The sequence below is a fragment of the Chlorocebus sabaeus genome, chromosome 13 (assembly GCF_047675955.1).
Source record: "Chlorocebus sabaeus isolate Y175 chromosome 13, mChlSab1.0.hap1, whole genome shotgun sequence".
NCBI lineage: Eukaryota > Metazoa > Chordata > Mammalia > Primates > Cercopithecidae > Chlorocebus > Chlorocebus sabaeus.
In genome coordinates, this window is record NC_132916.1 from 79116364 (window position 1) to 79129065 (window position 12702).

General features: G+C 51.1%; 1 protein-coding gene across 1 annotated transcript; it reads right to left on the reverse strand.

Moving 5' to 3' along the window:
- Positions 1-879: 879 nt before the first annotated feature.
- LOC103240138 (UL16-binding protein 1-like) lies at positions 880-9854 on the reverse strand. The gene is made up of 5 exons (XM_037995670.2): positions 9711-9854; positions 5206-5469; positions 4708-4983; positions 3918-4049; positions 880-2689 (listed from the first exon to the last, which is right to left on the reverse strand). Exons 1-5 carry the CDS (start codon positions 9793-9795, stop codon positions 2679-2681), a joined length of 768 nt encoding a protein of 255 aa, XP_037851598.2. The 5' UTR covers positions 9796-9854; the 3' UTR covers positions 880-2678.
- Positions 9855-12702: the final 2848 nt, after the last annotated feature.

Consider the following 12702-nt stretch of genomic DNA (forward strand, 5'->3'; position numbering starts at 1 on the left):
AGCGTTTTGGCACTTTCTTATATAATTATTATACAATTATCATCATACAAATTTTTATACAATTATCATCAGACAACTTATGATTATTTTCAATGACTAGAGTTTCTTTTTGAGCTGGGTTTTGGTTCATAGTGCAGAGTTCTCTTACTTTGGTCAGTTAACCCCATTTTTTTTTTGCCTTGTGTCATTTTATTTATTCATCTTTAATTTCAACCTATATAATAAAAGGTACATATACAGATTTTTTACATGGGTAGATTCTGGGGGGCTGAGGCTTGGTGTCACAATGATCCCATCGCCTAAACAGTAAGCATGATACCTAACAGGTGATTTTTCAGCCCAGGTGGTCCTCCTTTCTCACCGGTCTGGTGATTTCCAGCATCTGTGGTTCATGTGAATTCCGTGTTTAGCTGCCACTTTCAAATGGGAACATGCAGTATGTGGTTTTCTGTTCTTGCATTAGGTTGCTTAGGATAATAGCCTCTAGTTCCATCCATGTTGCTGAAAAGGACATGATTTTGCTGTGTTTCATGGCTGCATAGATTTCCATGGTGTCTATGTACCACATTTTTTTTCATTCAATTTACTGTTCCTGGGCACTTAGATTCTGATTCTGTGTCCTTGCTAGTGAGAATAGCACTGCAATGAACATATTGGTGCATTTGTCTTTTTGATAAAATGAATTCTTTTCCTGTGGATATATCCCGAGTAGTGGGATTGCTGGGTAGAATGGTAGTTCTATTTTAAGTTCTTGGAGGAATCTCCAAACTGCTTTCCATAGTGGCTGACCACGTTTGCTTTCCCACCAACAGTGTCTGTTTCCTTTTCTCTGCAGCCTCACCAACATCTCCGACTTTGTGACTGGTTAGAGATGGTAACTCATTGCAGTTGTGATTTGCACTTATCTGATGATTAGTGATATTGAGCATTTTTTATGCTTGTTGACCAATTGTAGGTCTTCTTTTGAAAAGTGTCTGTTCATGTCTTTGCCCAATTTTAATTGGTTTTTTTTCTTCTTGCTTGTTCAATTGTTTAAGTTCCTTGTAGATTCCAGATATTGGACCTTTGTCAGATGCATACTTTGCAAATAGTTTCCCCCATTCTACAGGCTGTCTGTTTAGTGTGTTGCTAGTTTCTTTTTCTGTGCAGATTTCTTTAGTTTAATGAGGTCCCATTTGTCCATTTTTGTTGTTGTTCCAATTGTTTTTAGTGTCTTCTTCATGAAATCTTTGCCAGGTGCTATGTCTGCATTGGTATTTCTTAGGTTATGTTCCAGGATTTTTACAGTTTTAGTACTTACATTAAATCTTTCATCCATATTTGAGTTATTTAACATATATGGGGAGAGGTAGGGGTTCAGTTTCCTTCTTCTGCATATGGCTGGCTGGATATCCCAGCACTAATTTTCGAATAGGGAGTCTTTCCCACGTTGCTCATTTCTGTTGAAGATTAGATGGCGGTTAAGTGTGCAGGTTTATTTCTGGGCTCTCTATTATTTTATTTACTAAATAAAATAATCATGACTGTAATATTTTCATATTAAATAATTAAAAATTTCTACAACAGGCACTGTGGTTCATGTCTGCAATCCCAGAGCATTGGGAGGCCAAGGTGGGAGGACTGCTCAAGGCCAAGATTTGAAGACCATCCTGGGCAACATAGGAAGACTCTATCTCTACCTAAAATAAAACAATTTGCCAGGCCTAGTGGCATGCGCCTGTAGTCCCAGCTATTCTAGAGGCTGAGTCTAGAGGATCACTTGAGCCCAGAAGTTGGAGATTGCAGTTAGTGATGAGTATGCTGCTTCACTCCAATATGGTTGACAGAATGAGGAACTGTAAAACACCATAAAAATAAAAAGGATTATAACAATTCTTGGTCAGCAACACACTAAACAGCTTGTAGAATGGGGGAAACTATTTGCAAAGTATGCATCTGACAAAGGTCCAATATCCAGAATCTACAAGGAACTTAAACAATTCAACAAGCAAGAAGAAAAAGCCCAATTAAAATTGGGCAAAGACATGAATGGATACTTTTCAAAAGAAGACCTACAATTGGCCAACAAACACGAAAAAATGCTTAATATCACTAATCATCAGATAAGTGCAAATCCAAACCGCAATGAGTTACCATCTCTAACGAGTCACAAAGTCAGAGATGGTGGTGAGGCTGCAGAGAAAAGGAAACAGACACTATTGGTGGGAAAGCAAATGTGTTCAGCCGCTATGGAAAGCAGTTTGGAGATTTCTCCAAGAACTTAAAATGGAAAGGATCCCTGAGCTCTGAAGTCCACCATGCTATTTTACTAGTGATACTGTTTGGAAGAATAAGGTCATGCTTCAGAGAAGTGTCTGCTTTTCCACAATCAAAGAAGTAGAAAGAAAATGCCTTTTGCTGGGATTTCTTGTTCAGTTAAAACTTGTGCAGGAATTCCATCCATTAGCACTGAGAGAAAGTGGCAGAAGACGTTAAGAAAAATGGCTGCTAGGATCATCAGCAAAGGTAATGAGTGGCATGAGACGCTGAGTCTACAATGTCCTCATCATGTCCTGGGGGCCGGTGGGCTTGCTAAGGCTTGAACTCCTGCTTTCCAGAAAGGCAAAGTGGTGAGTAGAGAGGCGACCTCCCTGAAGGGAGAGCAGGAACCAGAACAGGCTAACAGAGGCTTCTTGATATCATCTTCCACCTTCAGAAAAGATGAAGCGTTGGTTTAAGTGGCTGAGAAAAACCTGGGTCTGTTGTCCTGTGTGATCCCTCCCAGGGCCTCCCCATTTCGGAGCTTCTCCCCCAAATAAGGAACATGTTTTTCCCTCCAAACCTACCCTTGGCTCTGCAGCCTGTCCCAACCTCCACCCTCCTTCACCACACCACAGAGGCAGCCCAGGTCCTGTTACAGCGCATGGGGGCTCAGAATTGAGGCTGGTAATGAGGGTTGTGCATCCCCAGGGAGGGCCTGCTCCCCCTTCTCACAGAAGGGTTTAGAGGACCTGGGGGAGCACTGTCCAAAGACAGGTCTTTGTTTCTGTGTTCCCTGGCCTTGGGTGGGCTTGCAGGCAAACCTCCTTCTTTCCCCTTTGCTCTCAACCTCTCCTCTCTCTGGGAGCTGCACCCATAGCTTTGAATGGGACTGCCCCTGGCCCGCCCCATTCATTCCTAACCAAGTTCAGTGGTGAGCATGGAACTCCAGCAGGAGCTCAGCTGCCCTGCCCGAGTCCACTCTGCTCCAGGCAGGGCCATCAGTTGGCTCAGGATCTGGAGTGTGCAGGAGGCAGAATGGCAGGGGCATTGCCCCAGGACCGGGCCAGGAATCCCATGGGTCCAATGGGCCTGGCCTTTTCTTGAACCTCAGTCCGGATGTGCTCCACTCTTTACCTTCTACCTTAACTGCTGGGACCTGAGCTGCTTTCTCTGGGAATGCAGCCTTTGGAATTGGGTGGGCCAAGGCCCTCACAGCCCCCTCGTCCTGGGATTCTCCCAGATCACTCTCTTTGTAGCCTTCTCCAGGGACACCCTTTCTCTTGACATCCTAGGTGAAGTGGTCATGCTGCTCCTCTCCTACTGTGCAGACTGCCCACGCCTGAGTTCCTGCTGCCTGCAGGCCACATACTGCTACCCTTGCCGAATAGGAACCTGCTCTGAAACAGGCCTGAACTGGCTAAACCCTCTCAAGCTCAATACGCCTTAAGCCTTGGTATGGGCCCCTCCCTTTCCCTCTGGCCTCTGACAGTGAGAATCCATCAGAACTCAAGGTTGAGCTGCCCAGGTCATTGCCAACAGGCGACACCAGGTCTCATTCATCTGTCTCATGTCAGGATGAGAAGTTCCCGGCCTCTGGGACTCTGGGAATTCTCCTTCCACATCCTCCCATCTCACCCATCTGCCCCTTGCTCCCCTCCCAATATTGCCCCCAGTACCTGTCACTCTAAACAACTCTCCACAGCAGCCAGCTAGAATGATGCAGAGGAGGATGATGAGGTGGCTCCAGGGAATAAGGGTGGTGGCCAAGGCTTTGGGGTGGGTTGTACCTTGGGCCAGAGAGGGTGGTTCTGAAATGGAAACACAGGAGTGACAACCCTTGTCGAGGCCACAAATCTTGGGGGATGCCTTCTCAGCTCCTGCCACCCCAGGTCATCCTGGAAGGCAGAGCTTTTGCCTCCCTCTGCTGTGGGGCAACCTCTGGGACAGGTCCTGCGGTAGGAAGGGAGAGGGGTTGTCCCCTGTCCTCAGGGAGCTTACACGGCTGCTGAGGGAAGCAAGGTGACAACACAGTCCACCCTCCTGCCATGGAGAAAGAGGAGGTGATGTCCCAGGGCCAAAGAGGGGAGGGTCTTGGGCCCTGGCATTGGAGGTGATTTTGATGGATTTACAGAAACAGACGAGGGGAAAGGAAAGAAAAGGCGATTCTAGGAGAAAGGAACACTAATGAAAAAGATATGGAAACACTATAACACCCACAGATTTGAGGTTGGTGTGAAATGCACCGTGGGTGGAGCACAAGCAAGTGCAGGGAGGAAGTGGAGTCAGGAGGAAGAAGTGAGAGGAAGATGAGAGAGCACAGGCATGCCAGCACCCCCAGGAGGAGCTCCCCATGAGGGAGTCATGTTCACACTCACTCACTCACACACACGCAGTCACACACTCAGACACCAGACAGATAAGATCTGAACTCAAGAAAGCTTCCTTTTTTTTTCCCCTCTCACTTACTTGTTGGATCCAGCATTTGTTCCCAGTACATCAAAAATTCTTCAAGCCATGTCTTACAGTCCCCCATTGAAATCTTCTGGAAGAACATGGTCACCTCTGTGTTCTTCTCCCACTTCTCTTTCACCTTCTTGGCTCCAGGATGAAGTGCTGTCCACTTTCTGTTGTTTGAGTCAAAGAGGAGGAACGTCTGTCCATTGAAGAGGAACTGCCAAGATCCTCTGCCATGTCCATGGGCTTCGTGCTCACAAGACATCCGGGCCTGCAGAATGAGGGGCTCTGCCCCATTGGAAAGAGATCAGCCCTGATCTTGACAAATTCTGAGCCCCACCCTGCTTCCTTTCCTGGCTCCTGGACTTGCTCTCTCTGCTGCATCCTGCCCATGCTTCTCAGCCTCTTGTGTGACACAAACTTCTGATTTACTTGTTACATGAAACCAATAAATGCCTCTAAGTTACTACTATGTCTGTTCCCTGCTGTCCTGGACTATCTGAAACTTACCAATAGGCATTAAATTCTCCACTTGAATGTCAGGCAGTTGCCCTTTGAGGAAATCCACCACGTCTCCTAGTGTTTCCGTTTGTTTTTCCCAGGTTTTTGTGACATTGACTTTCTTCCCCAGAGAAGCAGAGGCTTTGGCCTTATGGTTAACACAGTCATAGTGAAGAAAAGGCCTTTCATCCACCAGGCCTTGAACTTCACACCATCGTGGTTCAGGTCTGAACTTAGGAGTGATGATGAAGTCATAGCAAAGACAGTGTGTGTCTGTGGAAGAAAAACACAGGAGGGGGTTGGTGTGGTGTGAAGTGGAACTTAAATCCCCTCCTCCCCCTTATGGTGACTGCAAGTAAATACCTCTGAGGGGCTGGGCTGGCAGAGCAAGATGTGCCAGCCAGGACTGTCATGAAAACTAGTTAATGACTAGAGCATCTCCCTTGCTTGAGTACATGGAGGGGAAGGTTCCTGCAGCCGTGAAACCACATGTCCCCTCCAGACATGTCCCACCTGCTCCGTGCCCACATCGGTCAGCACATGACCTTGTCGTGGATGTGCCAGGCCTGTTGTGGCAGGAAAAGGCCTGGATGAGGAGGACCCTCAGCAGCAGTCCGTGTGGACTGCAGGAGGTGGGAGAGGGTGTGGGAGCTGCCCTTGGATGCTCCAGCAGAGTGTGGGGGTGGGTAGGGCAGAATTCAGTTTTGATAAGCAAGTGATTATTGTCACGGGTCACAGGATTTAATACATTGGCAAAGCCCCGACGAAGTCGCCCATCTGCTATGAGCATGAATTCCTGGAACCCTGGAAAGGGATGGTTCACAGGGAAAGAAGTTGAAAACCCAGAACTTCTAATTCAAGGTGTAGAGGAAAGAACCAAAAGGCTCAGAGAAGCGCTGATGCCAGAGTGGCTGCAGTATGAAAATCCAGAACGATGTCCATCCTCTGGGCTCATGGGATGCCTGGAGGACTCCTGTTTACCCAGCATATAAAGAAGGCCCCAGGAGAAGGCAGCAGACTGTCAAGAAGCCCAGGGATGCCTGTTGCTGAAGGCCGCGGTTGGGGGTAGGAAATGCTGTCCCTGAAATGGGCTCCCAGTAGTAATGGTGATGGAAAATCCTGAAATAAGAGATCTCAATTGGAGGCCGTCAACTGTCAGGAGGAAGGAGGGTGCAATGATGTAAATAGTTAAAGAAGTCACAATGCCAGCTGGGGACCTCAGCCATACAAAGGTATGCCCATGGCTCATAGAACAAAGGAGTCAAAGATCCAAAAGAAATGGAAACTCAACCCGGATACTGCTAGAGTTAAATAATTACAGCAAACAAAGACAAAACGCAGCGATGGATGACCTGGAGGCTGAAAGGAGTCACCCCAGGAAATAACTGAGCTCCTTTGCCCAGCTTTGAGAACTGAGCCACATCTCAGACCCAGAGTCCATTACTAAAAGGAGAGCCCAGAGGCCCCAGTGGGCTCCTTCAACCCCACAGCAACTGCAATGACTCCTTCAGACTCCCTCACAGAGCTACATGGGCATTCACTCTGGTAAGTGTACACCATGAAACAGCAAATACCCAGTCACTCCTGGTGAACAGTGCGTGGTCTGACCTTCTCCCAGGGACCTGAAGCATTAACTTGCTCACGAGGTGCATTTAGGGCAAAGTAACAGAGGGACACCTGTGTCAGGTCCAGCTTAGAGGGATGTGCTGGGTTCATTCCATGAGGGGTAGGAAATGTCTGGTGAGCCCCTGGGTGCAGGTGAGTGTCTGCAGCAAAGTTCAGGGAGAAGTTCCAGGGCAGGAAGCCCTGGAGGTGCTGGAAGGTTTGTGTGGTGACCAGCAGGTCAGAGCAGAGCATGGCTGTGGCTGGTGGGGGAGTCTGTGATTGCTTCCCTGTGGAACTCCCCTTCACCCCTGTCCTGATCCCAGCTAGGGTTCGGGGATCTGGTTTCTCCTTCCCTAGGGCGAGTGGGGCTGCGGGTCTGCACCAGGGAGGGTCTGCACCAGGGATCCCCGCCCCACCTTGCCCTCTGTAGCCCTTTGGCTCCTCCACCCTCCTGCGATTCCTTTTCAGCCTTCTTTGACACTCCCTCTGGCCTGCGGGGCTAGCAGTAGCTGCAGCAAGCCGACTCGGTGGAAAGGAGGCCCGGAGGGGAACTGAGTGCCTTCAGCCGGGCATGTTAGGGAGATAGCGATGTTCAGAGACATCGCAATGTTCGGGGAGACTGCGATGTTCGGGGGGATCGCGGTGTTCCGGGAGACCGCGATGTTCGGAGAGAGAGCGATGTTGGGGGCACCGCGATGTTCCAGGAGACCGCGATGTTCAGGGGGACCGCGATGTACGGGGGAACCGCGATGTTTGGGGAGACCATCAGCGATGTTCGAGAAGACCGCGATGTTCGGAGAGATCGGGCGGGTCCATCCAGAAGCTTCCTGACCTACGGGGCAAGCAGCAGCCGGAGGAATGGGACCCGGCATAAAGGAGCCGCGGAGGGGAACTGAGTGCCTTCAGCCGGGCGTGTTCGGGGAGATGGAGATGTTGGGGGAGATGGCAATGTTCGGGGAGATGGCAATTTTCGGGGAGACCAAGATGTTCGGGGGGACTGCGATGTTCGAGGAGACAGCGATGTTCAGGGAAACCGCGATGTTCCGGGAGACGGCGATATTGGGGAGGACCGAGATGTTCGGGCGGATCGCGATGTTCGGGTAGAACGCGATGTTAGGGGAGATGGCGCCGGTCCTTCCAGAAGCCTCCTGGGGCAAGCAGAAGCCGCAGGAAGCCGACTGGGCGGAAAGGAGCCGCGGAGGGGAACTGAGTGCCCTCAGCAGGGCATGTTCGGGGAGATCGCAACGTTCGGGGAGACCGCAACGTTCGGGGAGATCGCGCCGGGGCATACAGAAGCTTCCTGGTCAGCGGGGCAAGCAGCAGCCGGAGGAATGGGACCCGGCGGAACGAAGCTGCGGAGGGGAACTGATTGCCTTCAGCCGGGCATGTTCGGGGAGATCGAGATGTTTGGGGAGATGGCGATTTTCGGGGAGACCGAGATGTTCGGGGGGACCGCGATGTTCGAGGAGACAGCGATGTTCGGGGGGACCGCGATGTTCGGGGAGACAGCGATGTTCGGCACGACCGCGATGTTCGGGGGAACCGCGATGTTCCAGGAGACCGCTATGTTCCGGGGGAAACGCTATGTTCGGGGAGACCGCGATGTTCGGGTAGAACGCGATGTTCGGGGAGACGGCGCCGGTCCTTCCAGAAGCCTCCTGGGGCAAGCAGAAGCCGCAGGAAGCCGACCCGGCGGAAAGGAGCCGCCGGGTGGAACTGAGTGCCCTCAGCAGGGCAAGTGTGGGGAGACCGCGATGTTCAGGGAGACGGCGATGTTGGGGGAGACTGCGATGTTCGGGGGAACCGGGATATTTGGGGAGATCGAGTTGTTCGGGGAGATGGTGATGTTAGGGGAGACCGGGATGTTCGGGGGAACCTGGATATTTGGGGAGATCGAGTTGTTCGGGGAGATGGCGATGTTCGGGGGAACCGGGATATTTGGGAAGACGGCGATGTTCGGGGGAACCAGGATATTTGGGGAGATCGAGTTGTTCGGGGAGATGGCGATGTTAGGGGAGACCGCGATGTTCGGGGAACCGGGATATTTGGGAAGACGGCGATGTTAGGGGAGACCGCGATGTTCGGGAGAACCAGGATATTTGGGGAGACGGCGATGTTCGGGAAGACCGCGATGTTCGGGGAGACCGGGATGTTCGGGGAGATCGTGTTGTTCGGGGAGATGGCGATGTTAGGGGAGACCGGGATGTTCTGGGAGGATCGCGATGTTCCGGTAGAACACGATGTTCTGGTAGAATGCGATGTTCAGGGAGATCGCGCCGGTACTTCCAGGGGCCTCCTGGGGCAAGCAGAAGCCGCAGGAAGCCGACCCGGCGGAAAAGAGATCGCAACGTTCGGGGTGATCGCAACGTTCGGGGTGACCGCGACGTTCGGGGAAACTGCAATGTTCGGGGAGATCGCGCCGGTGCATCTAGAAGCTTCCTGGCCTGCGGGGCAAGCGGCAGCCGGAGGAATCGGACCCAGCGGAAAGGAGCCGCGGAGGCGAACTGAGTGCCTTCAGCCGGGCATGTTCGGGGAGTTCGAGATGTTCCGGGAGACCGCGATGTTCGGGGAGATGGCGATTTTCCGGGAGACAGCGATGTTCGGGGAGATCGGGATGTTTGGGGAGGTCGCGATGTTCGGGGGGACAGCGAGATTCGGGGGAACGGCGATGTTCGGGAGACCGCGATGTTCCAGGGGACAGCGATGTTCAGGGATACCGCAATGTTCCGGGAAACGGGGATGTTTGGGGGGACCGCGAGATTCGGGGGAACGGCGATGTTCGGGAGACCGCGATGTTCCGGGAGATCGCGCCAGTCCTTGCAGAAGCCTCCCCTCCTCTGAAACCCGCTGCAGTCCTCAGCCCACCAGCTTGGCCCCCCGCCCCACTTAGGCTCCATCCCCGAACTCACCGGCCCGCCCTGCCCCGGACCAGCCGGACAGCAGGTGCAGAAAGGAGAGGCACAGAAGGAACGCAGTGCTGGCGGTCGCTGCCATTGTAGACCTGGAGCGCAGGGGACAGGAGGCGCGGTCGAAGTGGAGTCCGGCTGATGAATCGCTTCGGAGCTCCCACGCCGGCTGATTATAAAGGCTGCCGGTACCCCTCCCGTCGCCCTTCGCGGCACCCCGCCCCGCCGCGGGCTGGGATCCACTGGGCGGGATCCTAGCCTGCCCTTGTTAGGGATGCTCCACCCCGTCACGCTGTCTTCTGGCCGCGGCCTGGCTGACGAAACTTTCCCCTCCAACCCGCCCCCGCGGCTTGGTGGCGGCTTGCACAGGCCCCGAGCGGGCCAGGGCGCGGTTCCTTCCATGGCCCCATCACCTAATTTTTCAACACAGCATTTATCATTACCACAATGTAAATACTTACTCACAGGAAGGTGAAGAAATTTGCATAGGAATACTCAGTGGCGGCAGTGCCTCCCCGTCACCGCCTGCACCAGCGACAGCCGCCCTCCCTCCGCCTACGTCGCGGAGTCCCCGCCCCTCTCCGTCCGGAGCCACTGCAACTGGCCACAACTTGGAAATTTGAATGCCCACTTGGGTGTCCACAAAGATTTTCCAAGGAAGAGTAACTTTCGTTTCCAACCAGTCTGGGGGTGCTTCATCAGGATAGAATCTTCTAGAAAACATAGCAGCATGATGATGGACAGCAAACTGCTGTCTTCAGCTGGTTTCATTGAGCCTAGAGTGCACCAGGGCCAAAAGAATCTTGCCTTTTTTTTTGAGACGGAGTCTCGCACTGTTTCAGGGGCTGGTGTGCAGTTGCACAATGTCAACTCGCTACAATCTCCGCCTCCTAGGTTCAAGCGATTCTCCTGCCTCAACTTCCCGAGTAGCTAGGATAACAGGCGGCTGCCAACACACCTGGCTACTTTTTTTGTATGTTTAGTAGAGACAGGGTTCTACTATGTTGGCCAGGCTGGTCTTGAACTCCTGACTTCGTGATCCGCCCACCTCGAACTCCCAAAGTACTGGGATTACAGGCATGAGCCACAGTGCCCAACCGAAAATCTGTGTTTTAAACAAAGGAGGAACGAGTCTGAAAGCGGAAATGGAAATGGGAAAAGATAAGGGGGCCAGGAGGAAAGAGAAGGAGAAAAGAACGGTTGGGGTCTGAGAGGGAGCAAGAATGCAAGCATTTCCAGACCCAAGGCCTGGAGTTGCAAGTGGGCGGGGCGGGGCCACTGGAGCTGTGACAGCCTTGAGGGCCAGGGTGACTCATGCAGGGGCCCTCTGCTTCCTCCAGGCATGTCACGGCCCTGGGCTCCAGTCCCCAGTGGCACAGATGCTGGCGCAGAGTTGGGTGTTTGCCTCCAGCTCTACTCCTGCTACCAGGCTGGTCCAAAGTGGGTTGGGTTGGTGAGTTCCAGGCTGGACCCTAAGTAGGAGTCCTGGGCCAACAGGGGAGGTCTTGGATTTCAGGGGTTGGAGGTCAGGAGGAGGGGAGGCTTCTGGAAGTTTCTGAAAGTCTGCCTGGGATTTAATGCGGCATTGCTAACTGGAGTCAGTTTGGCATGGGGAGAGAGATGTGAGACTGATGAAAAGTGTGCAGCCTGATTTAAAGCCAAACCTTGAACCTTTTCCAAGAACAATAAAGCATATTGTAGTCGCTAAAAGAAATAAACAAACAAACAAAGTAGCCTTTCTTGGCAGATACAGCACCTATCATTTTTAACTTTACATTTAACATTGCCTTTTGAAAACAGTGTATATTATTTGATATTTTAAAATCCAACCTGGGAGTTTCAGTAATTTATGTGATGAGTTTAGTAATTCACCTTTATTGTAATTATTACTATTTAGGTTTTAGCTACGCCATCTTTTTTGTTTGTTTTAAGATATGGGGTCTTCCTCTGTTGTCCAGGCTGGAGTGCAGCGGCATGGTCATAGCTCACTGCAGCCTCTAACTCCTGGGCTCAGGCCATCTTACTGCCTCAGCCTCCAAGTAGCCAGGACTACAAGCATGCGCCACCTGCTGGGCTAATTTTCTATATTTGTTTGTAGAGATGGGGTCTGCCTATATTGCCCAGGCTGGACTTGAACTCCTGAGCTCAAGCAATCCTCCCACCTCGGCCTCCCAAAGTGCAGGGATTACAGGCATGAGCCACTGTGCCTGGTCCACGTGTATTTATTGTGTTTTTTATTGCTGGTATTTCCCCCTCCATACCTGTGCTCCATTTAGTATACTGAGGTTTTCTTTGGTTGGTTTAAAAGTTATGCATTCTAGTTTTCTTCTCAGGGTGGCTGCCCTTAACCTATGACTCATACCAATATGTATCACATTTATTGGTATTATTGGTTTTGTTTTATTCCTAATTTTAGAGGTATCAGCACGTTTTCCTATCCCTTTCTTGTGCCACCTCCAGCCCCATTTTCCTGATAATTTTCCTAGCGGTAATTCCCGGTTATTCTTAGCTACACTTCCTTGTTTCTGTGATCCTAACTTCACATTTCCCTTGTTGTGAGATAACAGTAATCTGGAACAGATTCTTTGGTCACTCATCCTCCTCGGTTCTCTTGTCGCATCTCCTGTGTTTCTCTTGCTATTGAGGTACCTTCCTCTAAACTATTTCCAACTTGGATCTTTAGGAGGTAAATATCCTTCAGGTTTTCTATGTTTTGAATAATTCTGATACACTGTGGTGGGCAGGATTCAGAAGCTGCCTCTTCAAATGTCCTGTACCTTTTCTAGAACGTTATGTTCTAGAAAACACTGATGATAGGACAACTAGCTGCTGTCTTAGCCTGTTTGTTTGAGCCTGGAGCATACCAGGGGGAGGAAAATCCAGTATTTTAAGCAAAGAAGAAATGATTATGAAAGTGGGAATGGAAATGGGAAGGGAAAGGAAAGGGGGCCAGGAAGAAGGCGATGGAGAGAATAAGAGGTGAGGGACTTAGAGA

Bases quoted from the DNA above. Each gene is read 5' to 3' on its own strand.
- LOC103240138 (XM_037995670.2), bottom strand. From the start codon at position 9,795: ATGGCAGCGACCGCCAGCACTGCGTTCCTTCTGTGCCTCTCCTTTCTG. The intron at 5,470-9,710 runs GTGAGTTCGGGG...TTTCTTCCACAG, and splicing joins GTCCGGGGCAGGGCGGGCCG to ACACACACTGTCTTTGCTAT. The intron at 4,984-5,205 runs GTAAGTTTCAGA...CCAATGGGGCAG, and splicing joins GGAGAATTTAATGCCTATTG to AGCCCCTCATTCTGCAGGCC.